This window comes from Pipistrellus hanaki (assembly GCF_964339955.1).
Source record: "Pipistrellus hanaki genome assembly, chromosome: 5".
In the NCBI taxonomy this organism is placed as follows: domain Eukaryota; kingdom Metazoa; phylum Chordata; class Mammalia; order Chiroptera; family Vespertilionidae; genus Pipistrellus; species Pipistrellus hanaki.
In genome coordinates this window covers 29,399,985-29,426,454 of record NC_140507.1, presented here as the reverse complement: position 1 = coordinate 29,426,454, position 26,470 = coordinate 29,399,985, and the positions used below count along the sequence as shown (strand labels likewise).

Here is a 26,470-nt window from a genome sequence, read left to right as displayed (position 1 = left end):
TCCCTATGCTGGCACCGCAGTGGGACAGTTGGGTTGGCCTACCATGCCCTACTCAGCCCTCATCCAACAATTCCATGTTAAATACCTACTGTGTGTCAGAGAAAGGGCTAGGAATGCAGGACAGTCCCCCACTTTCTCCCATCTCCTCTCCACTGGACCTGTGGGGATGGCAAGTCCTTCTTTGGGCTCCTTCAACTTTCAGTCAGAAGATACATTTTGAGCACTTACTCTGTGTCAGGTGTTACCGAGCTTTTCAAAGGAAATTAGTTACTACAGTTCACCATTTTTTAATATTGGCACACTATAAACCTTCCTCGTGCGAGCGTTTCGTTACCTCCAGAAAGTAGGAATCAGTCTTCCCTGTTTTAAGATTATAAAGATCAGGTTCAGAGAAATTAAGTGGCCAACCCAAGGTCCCACGGCCAGTGCAGACCTCAGCAGGGACTCTGCATCAGAAAGACACAAGTTCAAATCCACACTTACTCATTTCATGACCACAGACCAGAACTTAACCTCCCTACTCAGAACTCCCACTGCATCCCCCTGTCATGTTAGGTAGAAGTTGGTGTCCTTACAGTGGTGTTTAAGGCCCTCTGCCATGGGCCACCTGTTACCCACCTGCACTCATTCTCTGCTCCCGTGTCAGCTTCTGGGCTTGGCCCCACTGGTCTCTCTGCTACGGGCTGTCCTGACTCCCACTAAGGGCCTCTGTGAGGTAGATAGGCCGCCAGGGACTTTGACAAGCCCCATTTGGTCAAGAGAAAGTATGGAAACCTGACTGAAGTGGGACAGAGAGAGTGGGATAAAGGAAATTGGAGAGCCCAGAACCTGGGAGGGACTTGACTACTCCAACAGGGCAGAGAGAAGTGCAGCATAGCTAGAGGGGCCTGGGAGTCCAGAGAGAATGCTTTTATTTATTTATTTATTTATTTATTTATTTACTTATTAATTTATTAAATTAGTTGGGGTGACATTAGTCAATTTTGAACATGGAGAATGCTTTTTAAGAGGCTGATACGTGGCCTTTGCTGCTGAGAGGAGAAAATTGTCTTTCCTCCTTCTCCTCCTCCTCCTAATTAGCTATGTGTGAAACTCTGCCAGCACATAACAAAGCCTAAGCACCAGTGTTTTCCCTCACCCCCACCACCCCCATCGCCTGAGGCTGGCCACTCCTAGTATGTGCTCAGGAAGTCCTCGCTGGCTGGGGACAAACACAGCCCTACCTGCTCTCATTTCCGGAGAGAGCAGGTGTGAGTGGCCTGGCGAGCAAATCTCCTGTAGTGCGCTCACCCTTGGGGTGAGGGGCAGGCAGTGTGCCAGGGGACGAGGCCTGTTACCCTGACCTGAGCAGAAGGAAGAGATGTCCCGAGGGCGCCCTGGCACTGTGGCCTCAGGGGCTGGAGGGAGGCCAGGATGAGCAGAGTTTGGGGTTCCTCTTTGGGGAGCCTCTTGGCAGCAATTACAAAACTTGCAAACCAGCTGCCTCGAACTTTGGCACAGGTTTGTTTTTCTCTCCCCATCCAAGAATGTGCTAGTTTTCGCGTTTACACAATAACCTGGTGCTGTTTTTCCAGAGTCCCTGCAAATCAAAAAGCGCTCAAACCAGGGCACCTGAGCGTGTCCAACCAGGATGACGCAGGGCACGAGGTCCTAAGACTTTTATTCCATATACCTGGAGGAGATAAGAGCTTTTTAAAGACCCACTCCTACATTTCTTTCCAATCCCCAGGCTGGCCAGCACTTGTTTAGCTTCTGTGTTTTCAGGGTAGATCCTGCCTCTGGGGAGCTGCGAGCCCTCCTCCCCAGACTCAGCCTGGGCCTCCCCTGGTGCCTGGAAAGGTGCTGCAAGCACTGGTGAGCCTGTTCCGGCTTCTTCAATAAAAGTTTCGAAGAAAGGCTTCCACCTACGAAGCACTGGCTGTGCGCCTGGCACTGTATGCCTCACCTCCATTTATTCATCCTCATAGCAACCCCATGAAAACAGGTACTGCTGCCCCACTTCACAGATGACAAATCAAGACCTGCAGGGTAGGATAACGCTGTGAAGTCCCACACAAAGTCTCAAGGGAGGCTCAGGAACAGCCTTTGCAGGCCTTGACCCTGAGCTTTCCCACTTCCCTCAGTAGCTGATGAAGCTCCTGAGTGGCAGGAAGCTGCAGGGTCCCCTCCAGACCCCAACCAGCCAGCCCCTGACTCCTGTCTGTCTCTCTCTTCACAGGAGCAATTTCTTGGGGGACAGCGACTCCTATGGATGTTGTGAAAAGTCGACTCCAGGCTGATGGGGTTTATTTAAGCAAATACAAAGGTGCCCTGGACTGTATCTCCCAGAGCTACCAGAAGGAAGGTCTTAAAGTAAGCCCACAGCAGTACTTTGCACTTTGGCACACGTTTGTTTTCCTCTCCCCATTCAAGAATGTGCTAGTTTCTGTGTTTACACAATAACCCGGCGGGGTCAGTTCAGTCCCTGGAAGGCAGGTCACACATTGGGGGGCATGTGAGAGAATAGAGAAGGGAAACTGAGGTGCAGGTGGTTACCATGTATCCAGCAATACAAGAGAAACTTGTCTCGTCTGGTCCTTGCCCCGGGCTGGTAGAGGAGGTGGGTGTATACCCACCTGACAAGGTTCAGAGAGGACTAGTAACCCACCTGAGGTCAAATAGCTGCTGCGTGGCAGAGCTGGGTCCCAGACCCACATCTGTGTGTCACCAAAGCTTGCCTTCTCATCGATATAGGCTCGGAGGTCCGTCCTCACTCATTGCCTTCCCCTCCCCACTCCAAGTGGGAAGTCCCAGAACCACCTCAGTCATCACGTCTCAGAGGTTCCAGCTCCCTGATCTGTCTTCTGCTCCCCTGCCCACGCAAGTACAGACCCCATCACCCCTGGTCTCAGTTATGGAGGCAGCCTCGTCTCCCTCCTCCTTCTCCTCCCTGCCCCAACGGTCTTGTCCTAAACCCAAGCCCCTTCCTGCCTCTAAACTGTCTCAGAATAAAGACTAGACTCCCACACCTGACACCCAAAGTTATAAACAAATTCATCCCTGTCTATCTTATCTCCCATGACACCCTGAACACCCTCCAAAGAAGCAGTCTTGCTTGCTCTCCCTCCAATGGGCCCCTGATTTTCTTGACATGCCTCTTGGGATCAGCAGGTTTGAGTTCCCAGCCAAGCTTGGTTACCTGTGAGCTGGAGGAATCCACACAAGTTGCGGATCACCTCATTGGGCCTCAGTTTCTCCAAGGATAACCATCCCTACCATGAACGGCAGAGATATTTGTGGGTTAAATTAAATTACGCATATAAAAAGTGCTTAGCTTAATGCATCACACATAGAGAACATTTAGAAAAAGTTATCCATTTGGCATTGGCATTAGTATTAGGAGTTTTATTAGTTTAAATGTTACCTCTTATCTCTGGGCCTTTTTTTCATGTAGCTGCCTTGTCCCAATCCCTCCAATAGTTACTAAATTGCCCACTCCATTGCATCCAAACTTTATTTATTTTGCTCCAATGGAGTACTGGAACTTCTCCTCTTAAAACCTGGACTTTCACAAAGGCTGTCTCATCTGTGGGAGTTGCCCAAGTCAGAATTCTCCAGGCGCTCATGGACCATGGCCAAAGGGGCTGGAGCCAGTTCACAGGTCCTGGCAGGCACCACTGCCAGTGCTGAGGTCTGTCTGCCTATTACCTGGTACAAAGGGGTCCCACTGCTCTTGGGTCCCTTGGTATATGGTGCTGGATCCCTCACCTCCCATGAACTTTTCTTTTCTGTTCATGGATGGACGCCGAATTTTTTGTTGTTGAGGTGGAGACCAAGCAAGAAATGTCTTGTACTGCTATGATGCTGACATTACTCTCCCTACAGATTCCCCTTTCTTCACATGGCTTCAAGTTACTGTCCAATGTCATTTCATTTCACCCTGAAGGACTCTGTTGAGCACTTCTTTTGGAGTGGGTCTAGTGGTAATGAATTCTCTCAGCTTTTGTTTATCTGGAAATGTTTTAATTTCTCCCTCACTCTTGAAGGATAGTGGTGCTGATATAGGATTTCCAATTGACTACTTTTTTCTTTTCTTTTAGTGCTTTGACTATATTGTCCCATTGTCTTCTGGCCTCTAAAATTATCTTCCTGAGTATCCTTTGTCCACTGAGTTGCTTCTCTCTTGCTGCTTTCAAGATTATTTCTTTGTCTTTAAAAAGTTTATGTGGCTTGGTATGGTCATACCTACTTTGAGTTCATCCTACTTGGAATTTATTGAGATCCTTTGATGTTTATATTCATGTCTTTCATCAAACTTAGGAAGTTTTCAGCTAGTATTACTTCAAATATCCTCTCTGCCCCTTTCTCTCTTCTCCTTCTGGGACTCCCACAAAGCATATGCTGACTGGCTTCAGAGTGTTCCTCAGGTCCCTTAGTCTCTGTTCACTTTTCTCCAGTCTTTTTCCTTTCTGTTCCTTGGCCTTAATTCTTTTCATTGTCTTACCTTCAATTTTGCTGATTCTTCTGTTTGTTGAAATAGGCCTTTGAATCCTTTTATGAATTTTAAATTTCAGCTATTGTACTTTTTAGTTCCAGAATTTCACTTTGGTTTCTTTCTGAGTTTTTTGTTTCTTCACTGATATTTCAACTTCATTCATATATCATTTTCTTGACTTTTTCCACATCTTCCTTCAGTTCTTCAAGCATCTATAAGACAGTTATTTTAAAGTCTTTGTCAAGTAGTTCTGCTAAGAGGTCTTTTTCAGGGACAGTTTCTGTTTGTTTATTTATTTATTTATTTATTTATTTATTTATTTTGAATGCCTTATAATTTTATTTTTTATTTTTATTTTTGGTCAAAAACTAGACTTCTGAATCTAATACAGTAATAAGGTAACTCTGGAAATTAGATTCTTCCCTTTTCCAAGGATCAGGTGTGAACTTAGATCCTTTCAGGTATTTTCTGAACAGCTTTCCCTGAGCATGTTCAGTCACTTTCTAATTTTTCCCAAACATGCGGTTGCTTTTGAATGTCCTAGTCTTTAAGGGGAAAAGGAGGAAAATGAAGGGGGATGGGCATTAGCCTTTTAAATCCCCTGGAATTTCCTTCAGCCAGAGGGGAGGGGCTTGGATCAATGGAGGGTGGGGTTGGGTAAAACAACAATGGCACCTCTCCGACCAGAAACAGCAATCAGTGATCAGAAACATCTTCAGTATTGAGAGGGCTGGGTCCTTTTTGCCTATCCTGGCTCCCATAAGCTGTGTGCAGGCTGCTCCAAGTACAGTGCACAGCTTCCTGCCTCAGGGCTTGCATGGAGGATGTGTAGCTGCTACAGAGCTAAGAGCTGAAATTAACCACAATTTACTGTCCAAACCTTCAATAAACTCCAGAATTCCAAAACCAGACAGATTCTGCCTGTACAATTGTGTAGGTGGGGAGGCAGATTCCTGCATTTCCTGCTCTGCCCTCTTCCTAGAATTCACACCTCAATTGTCTTTTCTTTTTTTGGCAGAAGCACAGTTTGTGATTCAACCAACGAGTACACATAGGAGAGAATGTGAGAGAATGTGAGATGTTTTTGTCTGTTATCTGAAATATTAATGTCATAATTCTAAAAATGTCTGTAGAGGCAAAATATATTGCTGATATTATTTCCTCCAAAACTTCTGGTGCTCAGTTAAAAAAAAAAAAAAAAAAATGTCCTTGAGGGCAACTAAGGCCAGATGATCCATTTTTAAATCTCAATTGCATTTGGTCCATACTTTATAGTCTGAAATAAGTTTTAAGCAAAGATAGTCATATTCAGCTTGATTAATCATCTCATTGACTGAGGTTAATTTTTAAATTTTTTTTTAATATATATTTTATTGATTTTGTACAGAGAGGAAGGGAGAGAGAGAGTTAGAAACATCGATGAGAGAGAGTCATCGATCAGCTGCCTCTTGCACACCCCCTACTGGGGATATGCCCGCAACCAAGGTACATGCCCTTGACCGGAATCGAACCCGGGACCTTTCAGTCCCCAAGCCGATGCTCTATCCATTGAGCCAAACCGGTTTCGGCTAATTTTTAAATTTTTTATTAGAAGGTTAAAAAAAGGTTATGTATGAACATAGGAAGTTTCAAAAGGTATAAGAAGATATATTGTCTAAATATCACTCTGGTGGTTCCCAGTACCTTCTCAAAGGCAATCGCTGTTATTTCGTGTGATGTATTCCAAAAATATTCGCAGCCTGTGCATGCATATATATGTGTATGGATACTTATGTATATTTGTATGTTTGCATATAAATAACATATGGTAACAAAAATTCTCACACCGTCCTGGAAGGTTGGATTGTCTTACCATCATATTGGTAGCAGTAGGAAAAACACCTTTTTCCAGGGCCGAGAGATGGCTCCAGTCCCATTTGGCTTGAGCACTGCTTTGTGGAATACCCACTCCAAAACACTTTGACTGCAGCTCCCTCAGGGGTGTACAAAGCCCTAAGCTGTTTCCACTTTCCCCTGGGAGAAGAACTCAGTGGTAAGAGAGAACTGGAAAGCAGTAAAATGATGATGGCAGTGTTCAATGTTAGTAGCCCTTTCGTAACTCTCTTAATGGTTAGCAGTAAAGCAGCCTTCATAATGGCGTTAGAAGTCCATGGTTTAGGGTAGGGGTGTCGAACTCAATCAGAGAAGGGGCCAAAATCTAAAATCCAGCCTAAATCGCGGGCCGAATGGTTTACTGAACAGTCATAAACTGACAATGTCATAAACTGACAGAGGAGTGCAGTGATGACAGCGCGGTGCGGGCCACATTGCAAGGCCTGGCGGGCTGGATTTGGCCCGCGGGCCTTGTGTTTGATACATGTGGTTTAGGGCATTCCCGAGTTTTGGATCCATCTTCTGCCTGCTGTGAGGATCGCTGTGGGCCACATGGGCCATGGTTCATGCTTGGAGAGCTGTCATCTGAAATAGGATGCTGGAGGAGTGACTTGGAGTCCTTGTGAAGGGATTTGGGACAGTAGGATGAGAATGGATAACTCTAAGGAGAGACAGAGGAGCATTTGTAGTAGAAAGCTTCCTGAAGCACTAGGGTTGGTTGCTCTTTGGTTCTGCAAAATGGGAGGGTCTAGAGGCTTCTCTCCATTCCAGGAATCCCCCACTATCACATCACACTGGAACTCTTTCAGCTCAGAAACCATGCTTCTGGTACCAATGAGTCCTTCCTTCCCCTTCCTTCCTTCTTGCCTTCCTTCCTTCCTTCCTTCCTTCCTTCCTTCCTTCCTTCCTTCCTTCCTTCCTCTCATCCATCCATCCATTCATCCATTGATTCATTTAATACGATCTATAGAGTAGCAGTCGGCAGCTGGTGGTCCATAGACTACTGGTGGTCCATGAGGTCAAAAAGGTTGGCGACTGCTGCTATAGAGGGTCCTCTAGGCCAAGCACAGTACAGGCGCCGAGGGTTTGGAGATGAGCCATACACACAGCCCTGCTCCCACTTCCTTTACTGGGATTCTTAATGAAAGGATGGGCCAGTCACAGGCCATTGTCAGGGGTATGAGAAGTGCCGTGATGGCAGAGAGATGAGTGCACAGAAGGCACTGCACCATCATCCACCATGGGTGGCCTGGGAGGACTACTAGAGGGCATAGCCAGACTTGGGAGCATTCCAGCAGAGGCCCAGCGGTGAAGAGAGGTGTTCCCTTAGGAGGAATGACGGGCTTTTAGACTGTCCAGAGTGACAGGTGCGAGGTGTAAGAGGCAGTCCAGGGAAAGAGCAGGAACAGAGGGTGTGGGTCCTGAGAGGCCAGGGAAGGGTGTTCTCTTGACCTTGGGCAGTGGGGAGCCATTGAGGCTTCGTGAGGAACCACTCAGAGCCGTGTTTTCTGTGTTCTGAGAGCCACAGTGGAAGTCAGAGGTGTGCATTTTGTTAGCCACCTTTCAGCCTCGCAGAGCAGAGGCAGAGCGGCTGCAGCTGTTGGAGGGAGGAGTGTCTGTCTGTCTGTCTGTCTAAAGTGGCCTAGGGCTCCTGCAGGGCCCAGTGCTGTGGGACAGGAGGATCTGCCTGGCTTGCCTTGCAGGGGAGCCTCTGAGGCACCTAGCAAGGAATTTCCCTCCAGAGCCTGACCCAGTTTCTGGCTGTTATTCAGTCACTCAGGGTGAGCCTGTGGAATTCCAGAGAGGTTACACATGAAAAAGGAGAGCTAATGTCGCAAGGATCCCCATTGCCCCTACCTGAATTGCTCCAAGGTTTGGAGGAGCCACTTGCTCACCTCTTGGATCCTGTCTATCAGCTCCCTTCCCCCAGGACCCAGACTTGCCAAATTCATAAGGCCCTCTCTCCCCTTCCTTCCAGTTGCGTCTCCCGGGCTGCCACGGAGTGGCAAGACGCAGGCACCGCTCCTGAAGGAAGGTCCCCTGTCAGTGGCCTACACCTAACCTGACACCACAGTGCCCGACTAAGCAAACAGGGAATGCAAAGGGCTGGATTTCCACTTCCCTAAAATTACAATACCAGCCCTAACTCATAAACATAGTAAATTATACAGGAGTCAGTTAACAGAGTTGCATCTTATGCCTGACAGTTACCAGGTCATTTATGCTTGGATAGGAATTTGCCTTTAGATGTTTTGTCCAGGGAGGACATTTAAGGACAGTTCCTCTCTACCCCACTACTCACCAAAGCCCTTATCTATTCTCATCACGTTCTACATTATGTTGTAATTATTCCTGAGTGGGGCTTAGCTCCTTTAGTAGGTTATAAACTTTCCAAGGGCTGGAATTAGGTCACATTGATTAGTGTCTTCTTGCACCAGGCAAGAGGATTCGGGGAGGAGGGAAAGCACCTTATCGTATTCCCTGGGAGGGAAGGCAAACAGTCCACTTGTATTAAGGCCAAGGCTAGCGGCTCATCAACAGGCCACCTCCCCGAGGCACTCACACAAGTGATCGAGGTTGGGTGCCACTCTGTCCAAAGCAATGACTTTAGATCACAAGGATGGTAATGTGCTAGTCAACACTGAGTCTGTCCTCCACAGCAGTCATCTCTTTTATTCCCTCATCAACTGTATCAGGTCAGTAGCATGATCACCCCCCTTTTACTGTTGGAAAATTAAGATTCCAGAGGCTTCCACTTGCCGAAATAACACGGCTACTAAATGGCACAACTGTGCCTCAACTCTGTGTCTGCCCTCTTCACACGGCCTGAGTTCTCCCCACTGGTCCCTGGGGATGTGCCAGGAAGCACCTGTCGCTGTATTGGTTGGAGCTGGTGCTCTGTCCACCATTGCAAAGAGGAGGAGGGAGTTCTGACTTCTAGATTCCTGAAAATCATATGTGCACACGCATGTGTGTGCATGTGTGTATGTGTGTGCTCACAAGAGAGGGCAGCAATTAAGCAAGGAGGCGTGGTGTTCACAGGACTCAACAGTTTTGTCACAGTGCACGTGGGCCAGGCCTGCAGGAGAAGTGCCATCTGACATGACCCGGGTCAGGGCAGGGCATGGCTGGGCATCCCAGGCAGCACAGGTGCTGTGGGCTCTGCAGGGCCCAGCCCAAGACAGGCCTGAGCGGCCATCACCACCAGCCCCGCCCCCCTACCCTCGCTGTGTTCCTGCAGAGGTGCGCTCGCCCCGGTGATAATGCCGTCCCCTGTCACAGGTGTTTTTCAGAGGCATCACGGTGAACGCTGTGCGTGGCTTCCCCATGAGCGCAGCCATGTTCCTGGGGTACGAGCTCTCGTTGCGGGCCTTCAGAGGGGACTTCCCGGTGACCAGCCCCTGAGCGCCAGGTCAGTTGCGCCTCCCAGAGCTTGAAACTCTCTTCTTAGCCATGAAAATGTCTCCCTGCATTGGTTTCCTGCCTAATCTGTGTTAATCCTCAGAAGTGAGGACTCAAACCAGGGTACCCACCCCTGTCACACGGGCACCATTTTCCCATCTTCCAACTGAACTCACCGCCTGAGTCTGAGAGCCACCAGCAGGCTCCCAGAACTCTAGGGGACAGCCTCTGCCCCATTTCCTCACGCCCCCTCACCTTCCCCACCCCCCACCCCCACACACATACCCTTTCCTTCTCCTTTCTTTATTGCAGAAAGATCACTGGCCCAGAACATCTAAAAACAGAAATCTGAGTAAGAGACTCCCTTGCTCAAATGCCTTCAATGGCTCCCCATTACCCACTAGGTAAAGCACCAGTCCTTAACCACCTCGTCCACACCACCATCCTCTGTAAACTATTCTCACTCTTATTTCTGTGACTGTGCAATGCTGTCCCTGTCCCCAAGCTGTTTTCACACTTTTCCCATGGTTCTTGGCTCATCAACTCTTTGTCATCCAGGTCTTGGTTTAGAAGTCTCCTCCTCCAGGAAGCTTGCCCTGATGCCTCAGCCAGGAGTTGTGCCCACTATCGGCTCCCTCCCACAACCCCTGCTCAGCCCCTACCACCTCCCCCTGCATGGTAACTGCCTGGTGATTTTCCTCACTCCCAGCCAGCGTGAAAGTCCCAGAAGAACTGTGACTGTTATTTCACCTCGATGGCCTGTGTCTCCTCACAGAGCTTGACACATGAATGGCCACTCACAAATATCACCAAGTGGCTGGAAGATCAACCTTCACTATCTTCTCAGTTCTTTCTCTCCTTCTCCTCTCTTGTTTCTCCTCCCCTGGCCCAAACCGGTCCCTCGCAGAGCTCAGAGACAAAGTGAGTCTGAGGAGGTGAGTGGCTGGCTTTTCTAGTTGCCCAGAAACAGGTTTGCTTTGGCTGTGGTGACTGCAGGTTCTCTCAGGAAGGATGGTCTTCATTAGGACGGTCTAGCAAACCTCCCTTGAGGAAGCTGAGACCTATGGGATGCCTGGACAGGCCGGGGGAGGACAGGGCAGATGGAGCTGGCTAGAGGAAGCCAGGGATTGCCCTGGACATGGGCTTTAGAGCCAATGCTTTCAGCTCTTTCCTGAAGCACCACATTCACAGCTTCCCTGGCTTTCCCCCCTCTTATAAAAGGAAGAGAGCAGCAATGCCTTTCGCATAATTAAACATCTTGGGTGACAAGTTACTGTACTAGGGTATGTCCAAGGCAGAGGAGGGAGGTCTGGTTCTTAAAGCTTTGCTCAGATATGGGCCATTCCCCCCTTTAAAAAATAAAAGTCCTATAATAAAATCAATGCATTTTATTTCTAGAAAACTAGAAAAAAGAAATAAACTGAAAGAACAGCAACAAAAACCCTTCATTCCAAGACCTTTCTATTATTTTCTGTGTTTTTTATGTGTAGCCCCAAAATGGGATCCTACTTCCCACGATGTTTTATAATCTCTCCTGTTTAATAGTCCAGGATTGTTCTCCCATGCCCTTAAGTCTTCAGCCGCAAGGTGGTTTAATGCCAAGGCCTGGCCGATCCCAGTCTGGCTGGATGCTGGCCGGAGCTGTCGCAGTCTGTCACTGTGACCACCCTGGTGATGGGCTGCTTCAGGAGGAAGGAAGGAGTTTCTAGCACACCAAACCCCGATTGTTCTGGACTCGGCCATTCGGGCCAGTGACCACCCCGACTGGAAGAATTTCTTCCTGAAAGTGCTCTGATCATCCAGGGCACAGATGTCTGCAGGGGTGGGAGGAGACGGGTGGCAGGAACTGGGGGGAGGGTGTCCCAGAGAGTTTTCTGGAGCCCCATCTTAAACAAGCCTCACCCCAGGAGACCAACTTCCTGCTCTGACCCAAGAACACCAAGACCCTCTCACAGGTCGTGGCTTTGAATTCACTCCCCAGCTCTGAGATCTCGGGCCAGTCATGGTTCAGGCCAGGGTAGCATCCATGCTTCAAGCACATGGAAACCAGTGCCTCCCTCCCTCCCTCCTAGTCTAAACTGGAGACGGTGAGATGATGACATTGGAGAACTAGGGAAGTCGGATGGTGACCATCTCAAAAGTGCCCAGGGCAGGAGTGGGGATCCATGGAATTGCTTTCCAGTGCCTGCAGGACACAGCAGTGCCAGTCAGCATCAGCCTCCATCTAACAACCAGATGATTACAATTGTTCCTCCCCCCCCCGCCATAGCTCCCCTCCACCCAGTTCCCACCCCACCCTCTGCCCTTACCTTCCTTCCCTCCCCCCCCTCCCCGCAGTGTCCTCATCCGTAGGTGTACGATTTTTCCATCTAACAACCAGATGCAGAGTGCTCCCCTGCTCCCACATTCCTTTTCACCCGCCTGCTCAGTTAGCTCTCTCCGGGTCAACACAAGAGTGACCCACGGACCATTTGCACCCACGTGAAAGCCACCTGAAGTGGTGGTTTCGTGATGTGGTTCTATCTGTTCACATGGGGAAACCGAGTCAGGCTATGCGAGGGAGATGACCTTCGGTGATAGGAAGGGGGCCCGGCCACTGGTCAGCGGTCAGTTCTTGGGCTTGTCTGAGGCCTGTGAACCCAGTGCACCACTCCTACCTGTCCACCTGGATCCCCCACCTCCAGAACCTTCCAGAAATAATGCTGTTCTGCCCCTGCCATGACTTTCGTGCTCCAAACCTCATCGGTCTACTTTCGATGTCAGGAAAATTCATTTTCAAGGGAAATAGATACAGTCTCTCTCCCACCCATTTTTTAAAAAATATGCAAATATAGTGGAACTCTGGTTCTCAAACTTAATTCATTCTGGAAGGCTGTTTGAAAACTGAGTCTTTTTTCCCCACTAGAAATCATGTAAATAGAATTAATCCATTCCAGACCCCCAAATGATTCCGCTTTAATCTTCCTTTCTTTAAAATTTTCTCCCAATTTTTCTCCCCTTTACCCCCCCACCCCACCCACCCTTACCACACCCCAGGCCTTCACCACACTATGGTCTGTGCTCGTTGGTTATGCATATATGTATATGAGTCCTTTGGCTAATCTCTTTCCATCTCCTCCTGCCCTTCCCCCCCCACTCCCCCCCCATGTATCAGTGTTGCATACCTCCATGTTTATGGGTCTATTTTGTTCATCAGTTTATTATATTCATTAGATTCCACTTATAAGTAAGATCATGTGATATTTGTCTCTCTCTGACTGGCTTATTTTACTCAGCATCATACTCTCAGTATATATTACATACAGCACATGCCTAATGTACTGTTTAATCTATAAACACTTTAAAACAAAAAGGATGTGAAATGTACAGTAAAAATTAAATTTTAATAATAATAAGCAGCAACAAAACACACAGCACAAATAGTCACAGCACAATTTCCTGAGAAGTTAACGTGCAGTTTAGCAATAAACTGACTCATAGTCACGCATTCTATCTTTTGTTATTCACCTAAGCAATGTCTGACTGACCATACAGGTATAGCACAAAAGGGTTGTCAGGTTGAGAAGCCAACTGTTGGAGATGGGAGATGTTCGGTACAGAGAATCAAGGTTTGACAGTAACCTAGACAACCTCTTAGCCTCCCACTGGCCTGTTCTCATGGTGAATTTTTGCCAGTGGTTGCTTCACCCAAGCAGCTCTGAGTGGGTGGTTTGACTGTTAGATCTTGCTGACTGGTTGCATGAAAACCTTACCTTTCCTCCTTCTCCCCCAGGGCCATGGTGGTGTCATGGACCAGGGCCTCATTCCCTGCAGGGCGAGGCCTCTCCAGAACCTCCGAACCAAACCCCTTCCCTCCAATTGCAAGCACTCTGCTCCTCCCCTCCCAGCCGGACCATTGATAGATCGCCACTATTTTTTATCTGCACTGGTACCCGGCAGAAACTGGGGCGACATAGACCTGCTTCCCACGACTGCTGTAAACTCACGGGAAGTTCACAGAGGCGCTGGAGTTGTCTCTAAGTTTCCAAATAAAAATAATGAAAACTTCTTCAGGTCATTTCTGTATCAGATGCTTCTGCCTGGCTTCCAAGAGACACAGGCCATCCTCTTCTTCCCTCTGTTTAGACCCCTGTAGATGTCACCAGTGAAGAGGCCACTCCACGCAGGTGAGAAGTCTCACTTCCCTTTTCCCAGCTGCCTACAGAGGGCAGGGAGGGGGCAGCGGGGGAAGGGGCCACGGAGTGAGAGGAAGCCCTGCGGGCACTCTCCCCACGCAGCCTGCACTCCAAAAGCGGGGCCCTGAGTGCAGGTGGGGTGGGCATTCTCGGGGCCTTCTTTTCACATGGAGAACAAAATGAGGCAAAATAAAATGCTTTGTCCACAGCCCGGTTTCCAGAATGATGTCATGATTCTAAATTGTGTTTCTCACTGGAGCCATGTGGGGAGGCCATTGCTCGTGTGAGTGATGTCACTCCCAGTTTTTGTGCCGACAACAGGCATCTTTAACCAGGCAGAGAGCCTCCGCTGTGGAGCTGGAGGCAGCTTCAGAGTCCTCCTCAGCACAGTGCCTGAGCAGCCACCACCCGCCAGTCAGAAGGAATCTACTTGCCATTCCTGGCTTAAAACCAGTGGTGAAAATATCCTTAGATTTCTTTTCTCTCCCCCTTCTCCATGATTTCCCTCCTCCTTTCCAACCCTTTGAGCAATTCAGAGATGTCTCTGCAAATTCCCTGCCCTACCAGACCCAGCACCAAGGCACAGCACCTCTCAGGCATAAGCAAGTTGAAGGTGTTCAGCCTCATTGTTTATCCTGATGCTTCAGCAAAGGGTTCCCTCCTTGAAATAAACACTCAGTGTGCCCTCCTTGATCTTCCTGCCTCCCAGCCCCTGGCAATGGGTGTGTGTGTGTGTGTGTGTGTGTGTGTGTGTGTGTCCCTCGGGCAGATCTACAGGCTGCAGTCCAACTCTCCATCCCTCCACCAGTCATCAAGCATTCATTGAGCACCTACTACGTGCAGACTCTGTCCTTTGTGTCAGGGACAGCAGCACTTCCATTCTGGGGTATGCTCTACTGACAGGACAGGTGGGTCTGCCCACCCAGCACCCCTGGTCCTGGGCAGGCCCCGTGGACGCTGGTGAAGAGATGTCCACTGTCTGGTCCGTTCCCGGTGCTGGTCCCGGGTGCCCGGTTTGTTTGGAAGTGGTGGTGTGTTCACAAGGCCAGCGAGGGCCTCTGCTGGACGCCCTGATAAGGCTGAGATCCAAGGAACAACCTTCTCCAGGGTCAGAATCCTCTGCAGTTTCTCTGATCCGCTCCTGAGAGGAGGAGGTAAATAGAAAGAGGCCTTGCTGACCAAGTTCACAGATGGAGAAACAGGCTCCCATGTACCCGAGCTCCTGCTGACAGCGGGACTGCCAGTTCCATCTGATAATCCTGAGGCCACACTGCTCCCTGCTGTCCAGCCCTGGAACCGCATTTCCTAGTGGAAAAGAGAAAGCTGCCGGGGCACCTGTGTGATGTACAGAGTCCTGACCTGTCAGTGAAGGCCTTTGGCAATCCCCGTCAGAGCTGCTCTTCCAGATCCACCTCTTACTGCTCTGGCCCAGGATCCCTGTACTTCCAACAGCTTTCCCATCCCATCCAATGCACGTGTGGGCATTTAAATGTTTGTTGAAGGAATGAGTAAGTATCCATCAAACCCACGGCATCAGCTCCTGTCTGACCACCACCCTCCAGGCTGACTGCCTCTGCTTTTCTTTAGCCTGGACACCCTGACCTCCATGAACAGGGAGCATTCCTGTTATCGGAGGAAAAGGAACAATTACCATTACTCGTGTGAGCCCTGAGGCGGTGGGGAAGGCAGCTACAAAGAAGGGCTCCAGGTGATGAACTGGGCTCATATTTAAAAACAAAACAAAAAACAGAGCGTAGCAGCCATTCCTGCCTGGAGCCTGTCATGCTAACTGCACTTCACAGAGAAGCCTGTGCTAAACTGCCTGCCTGCACTGTGTTCCTGCCGTCGGAGCCAGCCCTCACAAAGGTTTCCTGAAATTCTATTCAACCAGTAGGATTGAGGCTTTCCCAAACCAATCAGAGAGGGAAGGGGAGGCTCATTTGCACAGCTGTGACCAGTCAGAGTGACTATTTTAACCAATCAGGACATTGCCTTTTGGGCCAATCAAACTGCAAGGATTTGGAGCCCTCATTTGCATGAGACAGACAAATCAGGGACCATGGGCAGGGATTTCTGTCCCCATAAGAATGAAGCTGGGGGCCTGGCTGGGTGGTTCAGTTGGTGGGAGCATTGTTCCCTGTACGTCATGGGTTCCATCCCCAGCCAGGGCACGTACAAGAATCAACCAATGAATGTATAAATAAGTGGAACAAAAAATTTGATGTTTCTCTTTCAAAAAAATTTTAAAAAATCAAAGAAAGAAAAAGAAAATAAAGGAATGAAGTGTCATCTCCCTGGCTGAGCTGAAACACCAAAGCTTCACCAGAGCAGAGTGAAGCAGACCAGCGAGGAGCAGAGCAGAGCTGTCTAGCGGGAGAGGGGCCTGGTCCCAGGACCCCTGGCCCAGAGCTGTTCTGTAGCTGTGCTGTTTTCACAGCCGTGCTGTATCCCCATTCAGCTGTTCCACAGCCGTGTTTGCACCAAATAAAGTTTCCTTCTTCACTGCATCCCCAAAGGGCATTCTTGTTGGCATTGAATTGGTGCCAACAACCACCAGTTGACACTATATAACAGCAGTTCTCAACAGCAGTCCCATTCATTCTTCAAAATTACAGAGAACTTTTGTTTATGCAGATTGTAACACCAGAAATTAAAAGAGAATTTTAAAAATACTTATATAAAGCGTAATAACCCTATTACGTGTTAAAATAATAACATTTTTATGAAAATAGCTATGCTTTCCCCAAAAAATAGACAATGGAAGAGTTGCACTGTTACGTTTTTGCAAATCTCCCTAACTTCTGGCTTACCTAGAGGACAGGCAGATCCCCATAGGCTTCTGCTTTCAATCCGTTGTGATGTCAGTCGCCGCGTAGGCTACGGAAAGCTCCATGGCACACTCGTGTGAAATGAGAGTGGAGAGGACAGTTACCATCTTCTGTTATATGAAAACTGTTTGGACCCCAGGGCTCCTTTGAGCAGGTGCTACACACACACACACACACACACACACACACACACACACACACACACAAAAAAAATGTCACACAAAGGCTTTCCTGGCTGGTAAGCGGCAGAATCACCACTTGGTGGCAGCAGAGGTCAACTAAATCCTGCACAGGCATAGGCTTCTGTTGGCTTGTGACCCTGGCCTCAGTGATGAGAGCGTCTGGGCCCTATAACTACTCTTCCTGTGTTTGGGGTCTCCTGCCTCCCTTATTGTTTTTTTACTTCTCTGTGGAACGAACCTCAGACTAGGGAGACCTTGGCCTTCGGTTCTAGTTCCAGGTCTGTCATCAGCTAGCTGCGTGGCCTTGGCAAGCTTTTGCCTCTGCTGCTCCTCAGTTTCCTCATCTGTAAAATGACCATAGAGTACCCCCACTTACCTTCCAGGCTTCAATAAGAATCAAGTGCAAAAGTGGTTTTCTAAACTCTAAAGTGCAAAACATAGGGGTTAGAGGACCGTTGGAGAGGGAGGGGGAAGGTCCCTGTGATTTTTCTTGGCCTGCCTTCCTCTCTGTACATCTGGGGTGTTTGCATTTTTCAGGGGGCTACACAGGATGGCTGCAGCGGTGCTTCCTGGGCCTTGTCTCTGCAGGTGAACCCCCAGAGCTCCCGATGCCTGGCTCCTAGGCCTTTGGACCGATGTGTGAACATCTAATATGCGTACTTGGGGAGGGGTGCTTGCAGAATGCTGATATGGCCCTTCTGTGCTCAGGGTGTCTGACGAGTCATTGATTCGGGTCCTTTAGGGTTCTGGTCCCTCTCTCAGACCGACATCAAAGAAATCTCCAGGGAACTTTTGTCCAGCAGAGGTGTTCAACCCATAAGCACCTCGGACCCAGAAAAGCCATCTACAGGATACTGCCCCCCCAGCTGAGAGTGAGGAAGGGCCAGTATTCTCTGGGCCCAGTCACCCCTGCCAGTCACAAGACCCACCCCGGTGCCCTGCCCCTCTGCCTCCCGGCAGCGAAGGCCAGTCTCTCTCCCCCACACGCCTGCAGACTCGGAGGGTGCTGCCCCATCACTGTTGTGCCCAGGTCAGCACCTGGCGCTCCCTGCCTGCTTTATTGGTGTTTGCTGAGTGACTCACCACGGCTTCAGGTGCGTACAAAACAAATGAACTAAATTTAGTGTTTTTTCAAACATCCATTCTACGTGATGGCAGAAAAAGTGATTTTGCCATTTCAGGATAAAATTCCAAAATCACAAGTGAAACGCAGCCAGTTCAGGATTCTCCCCTTCTCCTCCCATCCCTAGTTAGATTTGGGGGTTTGGGGTATAGGAGAAGCTTCTGTCTCTTGGGAGACACATCCCCAATCCTGGCACCCCCCCCTCGTAGTCCTACGTCCTGGCCTTTCCTCCGCGGTGGCTTCTGTGGAAGCGTCTTCATTCCCCTTTGGCCCTGGCCACGTGGCCCATGATGCCATCTCTGCCACCCAGGGCCTCTCTGCTGTGCCCCCTGACACACCCATGCCCCTCTCTGGTCCAGGTGTTTGATGAGACATTTCTCTAAGGGAGAAATGTAAGTGACCAAGGAGCACACAAACAGATGCGTCAAAAGATGCAACACTAGTTATTAGGAAAATAAATTCACAGCGAGATAATTGGACTGGGATGGCTACGATGAAAACGATAGATAACAAGTATTGCTAAGGATGTGGAGAAGCTGGAGACCTCATGCATTGCTGGTGGAAATATGAAATGGTGCAGCCACTTTGGAAAACAGTTGGGCAGTTCCTCCAAAAGTTAAGCGGGAATTACCATGTGACCCAGCGACTCCACTCTTAGATGTAAGCCCAGGAGAAGTGAAAACCTATGTCCTCACAAAAACCCTTACATGAATGTTCATAACAGCACTATTCATAATGGCCAAAAGGTGGAATCATCCCAAATGCCCATCAACTGATAAATGGGCAAATAAAATGCAGCATATCCATAAAATAGAATATAATTTGACAGTACTGAAGGTCAGCATCAATACCTGCCACATCGTGAATGAAATGTCAAAGCATAGGAAATGGCTGCAGATGTGTACAGGGTTTCTTCTAGGGGTGGTGAAATGTTCTCAAATTAGATTGTGGTGACGGTTGCCCAACCCCGAGACCATAGGAAAGGCCACTGAATTAGCCACTTTACATGGGCGAATGGTCTCTGTATTTCTGCTGAGGGCTCCCTTCAGAGAAGAGAGGTCTTGGTCTCGGAGGGGGGGGGGGGGGCGGGCGGGGAGTGAGAAGGAACCACAGGGTTGAGCCTTTACAATATTGTCCCGTTTCAAACTGGATGGGTGGGAAGATAGAGAAACAGAGGCACGGGGACTGGTCAACTCAAGGCCAGCAGCATCGGGGTGTGGCTTTGCCAGCAGTGGTGTGGCCTGGTCAGGAATCTCTTTTGGAAACAACTTAGCCCGGGTCCTAGCAACATGGACAAGGTGGCTGACATGCAGAGAGCTGCGATCCCCTGCTGGTCAGATTGAGGAGTTGGCTCTAGGGCCCTGGTTCTCAACCATCCTAATGCTGCGGCCCTTTAATACAGTTCCTTGTGTTGTGGTGACCCCCAACCATAACATTATTATTGTTGCTACTTCATAACTGTAATTCTGCTACTGTTAATCATAATGTAAATATCCGTGTTTTCTGATGGTCTTAGGCGACGCTGCTAGCGGTTCTCAACCTGTGGGTCTCGAACATGAGGAACTATATTGAGAAAGGTTGAGAACCACTGCTCTAGAGTCTGCTACCTGAGCAAGGACCTTGGCTTGACCACTTGTAAGCAGTGCGCCCCAGGCAAGTTGTGTAACCTCTCTGGGCCTCAGTTTCCTCCTTTGTGCACTGGGAACAATTATATGAAATAATTACATATATATCTGAGGCGGGGGGTGGTGAGGGGTGGTAAAGATCCAATTATACATTCCGGAAAGCATGCTGTGCACAGTGCCTCATAACAGTAAAGTTTAGCTCCCTAAATGTGAGTTCTCCTTCTAGAGAAATCGCAGCACTCAGGGCACAGGGAGGAGGGGAGGCACCTCACCCAGACCCCACGGAAGAGAAGCCGGCTTTAAGGCTGCGGCAGGGGTGGGTCCTGCGGGAAAGCCCAGGGAAACCACCAAGCCCCGCTGGGGGTGACCCTGTGGCCGCGGGGTGCAGCTCATGTCTTTGCCCACCTCTCCGGGCGGCGATTGTGCTCCCAGGCTTATTCTGAGCCCAATCGCCGGCATCTGCCCCCGCCGTGATCTCAGTGTGGGTGTGCTTACAGGGGGAGGAAGCCGAGACTGCGGCCTGCAAACCACATTGCGTAACGCGACACAGCTGCGTCTGGGACAGTCACTCAGCAAACCCAGAGGGAGGGGAGGGGAGGAGAGGAGAGAAGGCCCTGCAGCACGGCCCGACCCACGTGGCCGGCCATCGGTAGCTGCCGGAAGCCTGTGTCCCTCCTGGAGACGCCCAGCCCGGCAGCCCAGGTAAGCCCGGGAGAGCCCTCTGCGAGGGGGCAGAGCCCTGTGTGAGGGGGCAGAGCCGGGCGGAGAAGGGCCCTCAGCCCTCAGCACAATTCTGAGTCCAAACAACCCCCACAGCCCAGCGTTTGTCCAGGCTCATTTGGCTGCCAAACCTGATCACCTCATGCGGCAGCTCCTGTGTTTGCTGCAGGATATTAATGGCTTTCATTACGGAATCCCGCCCGGCCCTGCTCTGGGTGTTACCTAACATAGGACGAGTGCACTGGGTATTTCCTTCCTAAACGGGCTAAGCCGTCTCCCTGCTGAAGACTACCTGGGCCCCAGGTTTTTGGAGACGGGCGTGTGGGCTCCTGTTATTTATTTATTTATTTATTTATTTATTTATTTATTTATTCATTCATTTATTTATTTATTTGTTTGTTTGTTTGGCTCCTGTTATTTTAAATCTCTTTTACCCTCAGACTCCAGTCAGGGAGCACAGCATAGGCAGCTGGTATTCACAGAGTAGGAGAGACGGGAAATGCAAGGGTTTTGCAAATCAGAGACAGCTGGGGCGGACTGGGGTCTAACGCTGCCCAGCTGGGCCTGGGGAGATCATCCCTCCTCTGTGAGCCTCCCTTTCCCTCTCTGAGCCTCTGTTTCCCTCTCTGTCTCACAGGAATCACAACGCGCACCCGCACAGCCATTGGGGGGCTGACTGAGAGGAGGCATGCTTAGAGTAAGTGCTTAATATTACAAGCCAGTATTAACAAATGCTAATAAATGTATTGTTTGATAGATCCTTTCCTCAGCTTGTCCGTGGGAATCCACAACCAAGCTAGGGAGACAGGCAGGACAGCCCTCTGGGTACTGCATGCAGGGGTCACCGTGCGTGAAGGGGAGGGCGCCGAGGACAGAATGCTCAATCTCAGGGAAGGAACCACAGAGCAGATGCTGGGAGAGCCTAGTAAACACCAATTCCCACACCCAGAAACCTTGCTAGAACTTGTGTCCCACCCACCACTGCCACACAACGTTTTCACTTCTCGAGAGAAGCAGGTGGGTCAACAAACTGTGACGATGGTCTATTCGTCTTAAGGTCTGTGTCCCCTGCAAAATGCTGGGTGGCCTTGAGCCCCGAGGCAGGATGAAGGCTCACCCAGAGGTGCCTCTAAACTTAGAAATCCAACTTGTTACCTTTGACACACACACCCCTGCAAGCTCATCGCTGAGAAATGTATCTTTCAGTCCAAACTAAGATTTAAAAAAGCATGATGGACTATCATCATGGACCCACCATTTCTGTCCCCAAGAAGATAACAAAACACTCCCCTGACATGGGCCTCCTTTGCTAAAACTCCTTTTTCATTCTCTGTGGGAGGGGCTGGGCTGCAGGAGAGGGGTTGGGGGCAAGCTTGTGCCTGCCCTCCTCACAGCCCCAGGGACCCGGCCATTTAGCTCCTCAGAGAGCCTCACTTTGGCCAGGGGCTGCTTGCAGTGCAGGTCACATGGGATGTGGTGGAGGTTGTAGTTGATTGAAAAGAAAAGCTGAGCAAAGCCCCTGGAGAAATTGTCTCTCGGTGCTCTAAACGTCCCATGTCAGTGTGGCCCAAAGTTCCCAAGAAGTCTAGCCCAACAGGGAGGGAAGCACTTCTGCTCCTGACAGTGCCCAGGAAAACACCTCCATCCTAGGTGCCCCTAAGCGCTTCCCAAGCTTGAAGCCTTCGGCCTGCAGGGGAGGGGGCCGTTCTGACGTCAGACCACCCCAGTTCCTCTGCACCCAGCCAGGCACTGCCTGGCCATGGAGGTGCTCGCTGGAGGTGTTTATGGGGCCCGCTGTATGGATCCCAGGGTTCCTCTGGTTTGTGCTCTGACCCAGCGCCTGCTCCATGTCTTGCTCCTGGCTCGGCCCCAGCACTTTCTGTGAGTAAACATGCCCACATTCTTGAGTGCTCTCCCCACTTCTGGGCTTGCCAAACCGCTAGCTTCACCCAACTTAGTCTCTCAGGGCCCCAAACTCTTGGCGATGCCTAAACCTCCCTCCCCCAGGACCCACAGAGGGCGCCTCGGCATGCCCAGCAGCAGTGCTCAGGTCCACCCAAGGCTCCCCCCCCCCACCCCCCCCCAGCCATTCAGCCCTTTGGCAGAGCTTGTTGCTCTTTGTTCTGAGCAGCAAGGTGGGAATCAGCACCTGGAGACCAGATGGTTTTTCCCCCCATATATATTTATTCCAAAATAAAGATATAAAATTTTAAACAAACATATATTTTTAAGTATAAAAAAATATAACAATTGATTTTGATTTAGCGTGGCTTACTTAATTTTTAAATTGCAACAACTTAAAGAGGAGGCTTTTAATAAATAGAATAAATACTATTTTATCTCTATGCTCTGCCTCTCATCCTTTCCTTCTGGAAAACTCCCAGGAGGCTGCTGAGAAACGTCAGTGTGTTGCCCGTAGTGGTTTGGTTGCATGGCTGCTCACAGGAGAAATTCTGTGGGGATGAAAGTGAACAAAGACTGAGTGACTATAGCAGCATGGAACCAGCAGCCCAGGAGCTGCCCTGCCCAGGACCTGCTGAGGGGAGGGGGTTCCTAGGGCAGAGGCTGGGCAGGCAGCAGGGAGCTTGAGAACAGAGCAAATGGATGGGGAGGCCCAGGCTAGCATTTTGTGTAGACACGCAGGTAGCTGACTTTGTGGTAAGATTTCAGGATACACACACACACACACACACACACACACACACCCTATAAAATAGTCCTAAATCTATTAGGGAAAACCTTTTCTTGGGACTCTTTGGGGCCAACAATTTTGTTACTGTCCTTTTGGGTTGTCCTTTCAAGGTGATTCATAGCACAGTGGTAAAGGGCAGGGCCTTGAGGTCACATTGACCAGAATTCTAATCTCAGCTTTGCCACTTATTAAATTACTAGAGGCCTGGTGCCCGAAATTCATGCATGGGGGAGGGGGTCCCTCAGCCCAGCCTGTACCCACTCCAATCTGGGATCCCTCAGGGGATGTCGGACTGCTGGTTTAGGCCCCATCCCTGCTGGCTCCTAACTGCTCACCTGCCTGCCTACCTGCCTGATCACTCCCTAACTGCTCCCTGCCTTGGCCCCCACCACCATGGCTTTGTCCAGAAGGACAAATTGGCATATTGCCCTTTTATTAGTACAGATGTAGCCTTAGGAAAATTAGGTAACCTTGCTGAGCCTCAGTTTCTTCCTCTCTAAAGTGAGGGTGATAAACCTGGCAAGCCTGCAAGGTAGCTACACAATGAAACGGTATACGTAAGCCCTTAGAACCACATGCTGTAGGTGGTAGAAATGTGTTCCGTTAGGCAGCTGAGCAAAGGGTCCTCAGCCTTCTCCGAGCTCAGGTGGCGATGCTAACTCCCAAGGTGCCCACGCCCCACCACTGCCCTCCAGGGCCCAGTCTAGGCTGCAGAAGGTAACGTGCTGATGGGCCTATAGAGCAAAGGCAAACTTTTCACCTGGATCTGGGTGAGTTTTCCTTTGAACACCCCCTTAGCCAATCCACCCCCAAACCTTCTCTAACTTGCAGGCTACACCTGCCATTCTGTTGCTAACAGGTCAGCTAACTGAATCTCTGGATACGTTAGTGTTCCCTGGCTATGGCCCGGGCTCCCTGGATTTTAGCATCTAATTACGATCAGATGCATTTGTTCAGGATGCAGTAGGTGGAGAGAAGGAAATGGCGACAGAGGCGTCTTTAAAGCTAGGGAACATCGGCTGTCCGAGGCAGCGCTCGCTTAAATCCGTTGTTCTGATTCCTTTTCTGATAGGTCTCTTCTCGACCTGGAACTACCAGTTCCACCCTCGTATCCATTCTCACTCACACAGACGTGGCATTACGTCCACACAGAGACAGCGGACCGAGGAGAGAAAGCACACTCACCGGGCACTTGTTGCTCTTCAGGACTGAGACCGTCTTCCTCACCCGGTTGAAAACCAGGGGGAAGCTCGCTCTCACCGTGGTGTTGGCCATCTGGGCCAGGCCCTCCTGGAAGCAGGGTGTGGTGCAGTTGTCCTGGGGAGGAGAAAGGGTGTGTTTCAGCAGAGGAAATTAGAAAAGGAATGCCGTTAGGCACTATTTGAATTTAACCAACGTGGCCTGAACGGACCACGGACCACGTCCCTTGCCAGTCCGGGACCGGTGTTTCTGGGGGAGGCCCTTTGTCCGCAGCGACACCCCTGTGAGTTTCAGGATGTCCCACCGAGGGAGCCTGAGGCCTGCGGGCCATGGAGATCAGCCAGTTCCCAGTCTCCTTGTCAAACCATGCTGCCTGTCCCCAGCCTTGCGATAGTGAGTTTGAAAGTCAGGGAAGAAAAAGCCCCTCCACACCAGCCGGGTGGGATGTGCCCAGGAATGCAGCGTGTTTCTGCAGGAGCTAACGTCACGGCTGGGACGAGGGGCGGGCGTGGTGCTGCCTGTCCGTTCTCAGCTGCGGGTGGGCCTGACCTCAGCTGGGGCGGGAGCTCTGGTTCTCGAAGTCCTTGCTTCGGAGAAAGCAAAGCAGGGCCCCTTGGATAAGCACTTCCTCCTCACCTTAGCCAGAAAGTTTCTGCCACGCTACCTCTCTGCTCAAGGAGCCAGTGAACTTCCAAAAGCCCTTCCCACTTCCCCCCACCCACGGCCTTGGCTGCTGTCCTCCCAGAGGCCCCTCAGCAGCTAGGTAGACAGTGCGTCCAGAGAAAAGATGAAGCGTTGCCCTTTCATTTACATTGCTTTGCAACCTTAGAGGTATCATCAGATGCATTAGGAAGTAATATGATATGGGCTGTATCATTTGTTGTCATCTCAGTTCCAGTTTGATTTAACCATGCACCTGGCACAACTAATTTAAAGGGACAATCAAGATCCTTTTTTTAAATATTAAAAAGCGGCCCAGCCGAAACTGGTTTGGCTCAGTAGATAGAGCATCGGCTTGTGGACTAAAAGGTCCTGGGTTCGATTCTGGTCAAGAGTATGTACCTTGGTTGTGGGCACATCCCCAGTAGGGGGTGTGCAAGAGGCAGCTGATTGATGATTCTCTCTCATTGATGGTTCTAACTCTCTATCCCTCTCTCTTCCTCTCTGTAAAAAATTAATAAAATATATATTAAAAAAAAAAGTGGTCCAACTTCTCAAGGAGCATAGAGCTGACCAACTACAAATAAATCTATATTGATATAGAATCCCCAGAGCCTGGTCTTGAAAGGAAATACTAATCTGTAACAACCATAATTAAGTAACACTTGCTTATCTAAAATACCAAGTAAAGCAATTAGTTTTGCTTAAACACTTAAAAAAGAAGGAGATCAAGATTATATGCTTTTACTATACTTACAGAAGGAATGGGCAGACACAAACAATTGGTCACCTGCAAAAGAGTAATTTCAAAGTGAAGATCCCAAATAAGGAAATTACCATCAGCTTGAAAAGATCTTAACAGAGCATGTACTCACATTGCCGCTACAGCTGCATGTTGACAGCGGATCTTTCTAAAACAGATTGAGAGACAAGAACCCATGATGTGTGATGTGCTCTTCCTTCTCCTAAAAGGATGCCCTTACATTTCAGTAGCTGCCCTTCCCACTGTGCCCCTCTCCACCGCTCACCTGCAGGTTATCGATGAGGTGCGTGATGTCCTTGATCCCTACGAAGGTCAAACAGCCCTGCCCAGCCACAGAGCCGAGGAGAAGGGCAGAGGCAAGGACCACAGTCAGGAGCATCTTGACACAGAGTTGGAGTTCAGTCTGCAGACACCTTCACATCAAGTCGTATTTAAAGCTCCCTCACAAACGTGGAAAAACCCCGACATCAAACTGATACCAAGTGCCCACTTTTTCTCTGTAAGTTTGGGTCACTTGACATTGAAAAAAAAAAAAAAAAAGGTATACATATTATATCAAACTGAGTCACTTGCCAAAGACTATGTTTTGCATTATCTCGGGAAATACCATTCATTAGAAAGAAAGAAAAAAAAAAGCTTTTGAAAAGGTTGGGTGTGGAGATGCTATAGGAAAAGTTAAAGATCTTAGTACACACACACACACACACACACACACACACACACACACATACACACAAACTTTGAGGCAGAGCCT

At 49.5% G+C, this 26,470-nt stretch overlaps 2 protein-coding genes across 3 annotated transcripts in view; one reads left to right on the top strand and one right to left on the bottom strand.

Moving 5' to 3' along the window:
• Positions 1–16,424, top strand: part of SLC25A48 (solute carrier family 25 member 48) — a 46,482-nt gene extending 30,058 nt beyond the window's left edge. Inside the window, exons 6-10 of one of the 2 annotated variants that reach the window (XM_084886516.1) lie at positions 2,219–2,352; positions 9,629–9,758; positions 10,061–10,100; positions 13,521–14,809; positions 15,674–16,424. In XM_084886516.1, the coding sequence (XP_084742642.1) occupies positions 2,219–2,352; positions 9,629–9,751 (257 nt within the window). In that variant the 3' untranslated portion in view covers positions 9,752–9,758; positions 10,061–10,100; positions 13,521–14,809; positions 15,674–16,424. Of the gene's footprint in view, positions 1–2,218; positions 2,353–9,628; positions 9,759–10,060; positions 10,101–10,306; positions 10,684–13,520; positions 14,810–15,673 lie in introns of those variants that run through there. The other variant, XM_084886517.1, reaches the window with a different exon arrangement.
• Positions 16,425–22,743: 6,319 nt separating this feature from the next.
• Positions 22,744–26,095, bottom strand: IL9 (interleukin 9; the record flags this gene model as incomplete). The annotated part of the gene is made up of 3 exons (XM_084883899.1): positions 22,744–22,854; positions 24,279–24,410; positions 25,982–26,095. The coding sequence occupies 3 exons, from the start codon at positions 26,093–26,095 to the stop codon at positions 22,744–22,746; spliced, it is 357 nt and encodes a 118-aa protein (XP_084740025.1).
• Positions 26,096–26,470: the final 375 nt, after the last annotated feature.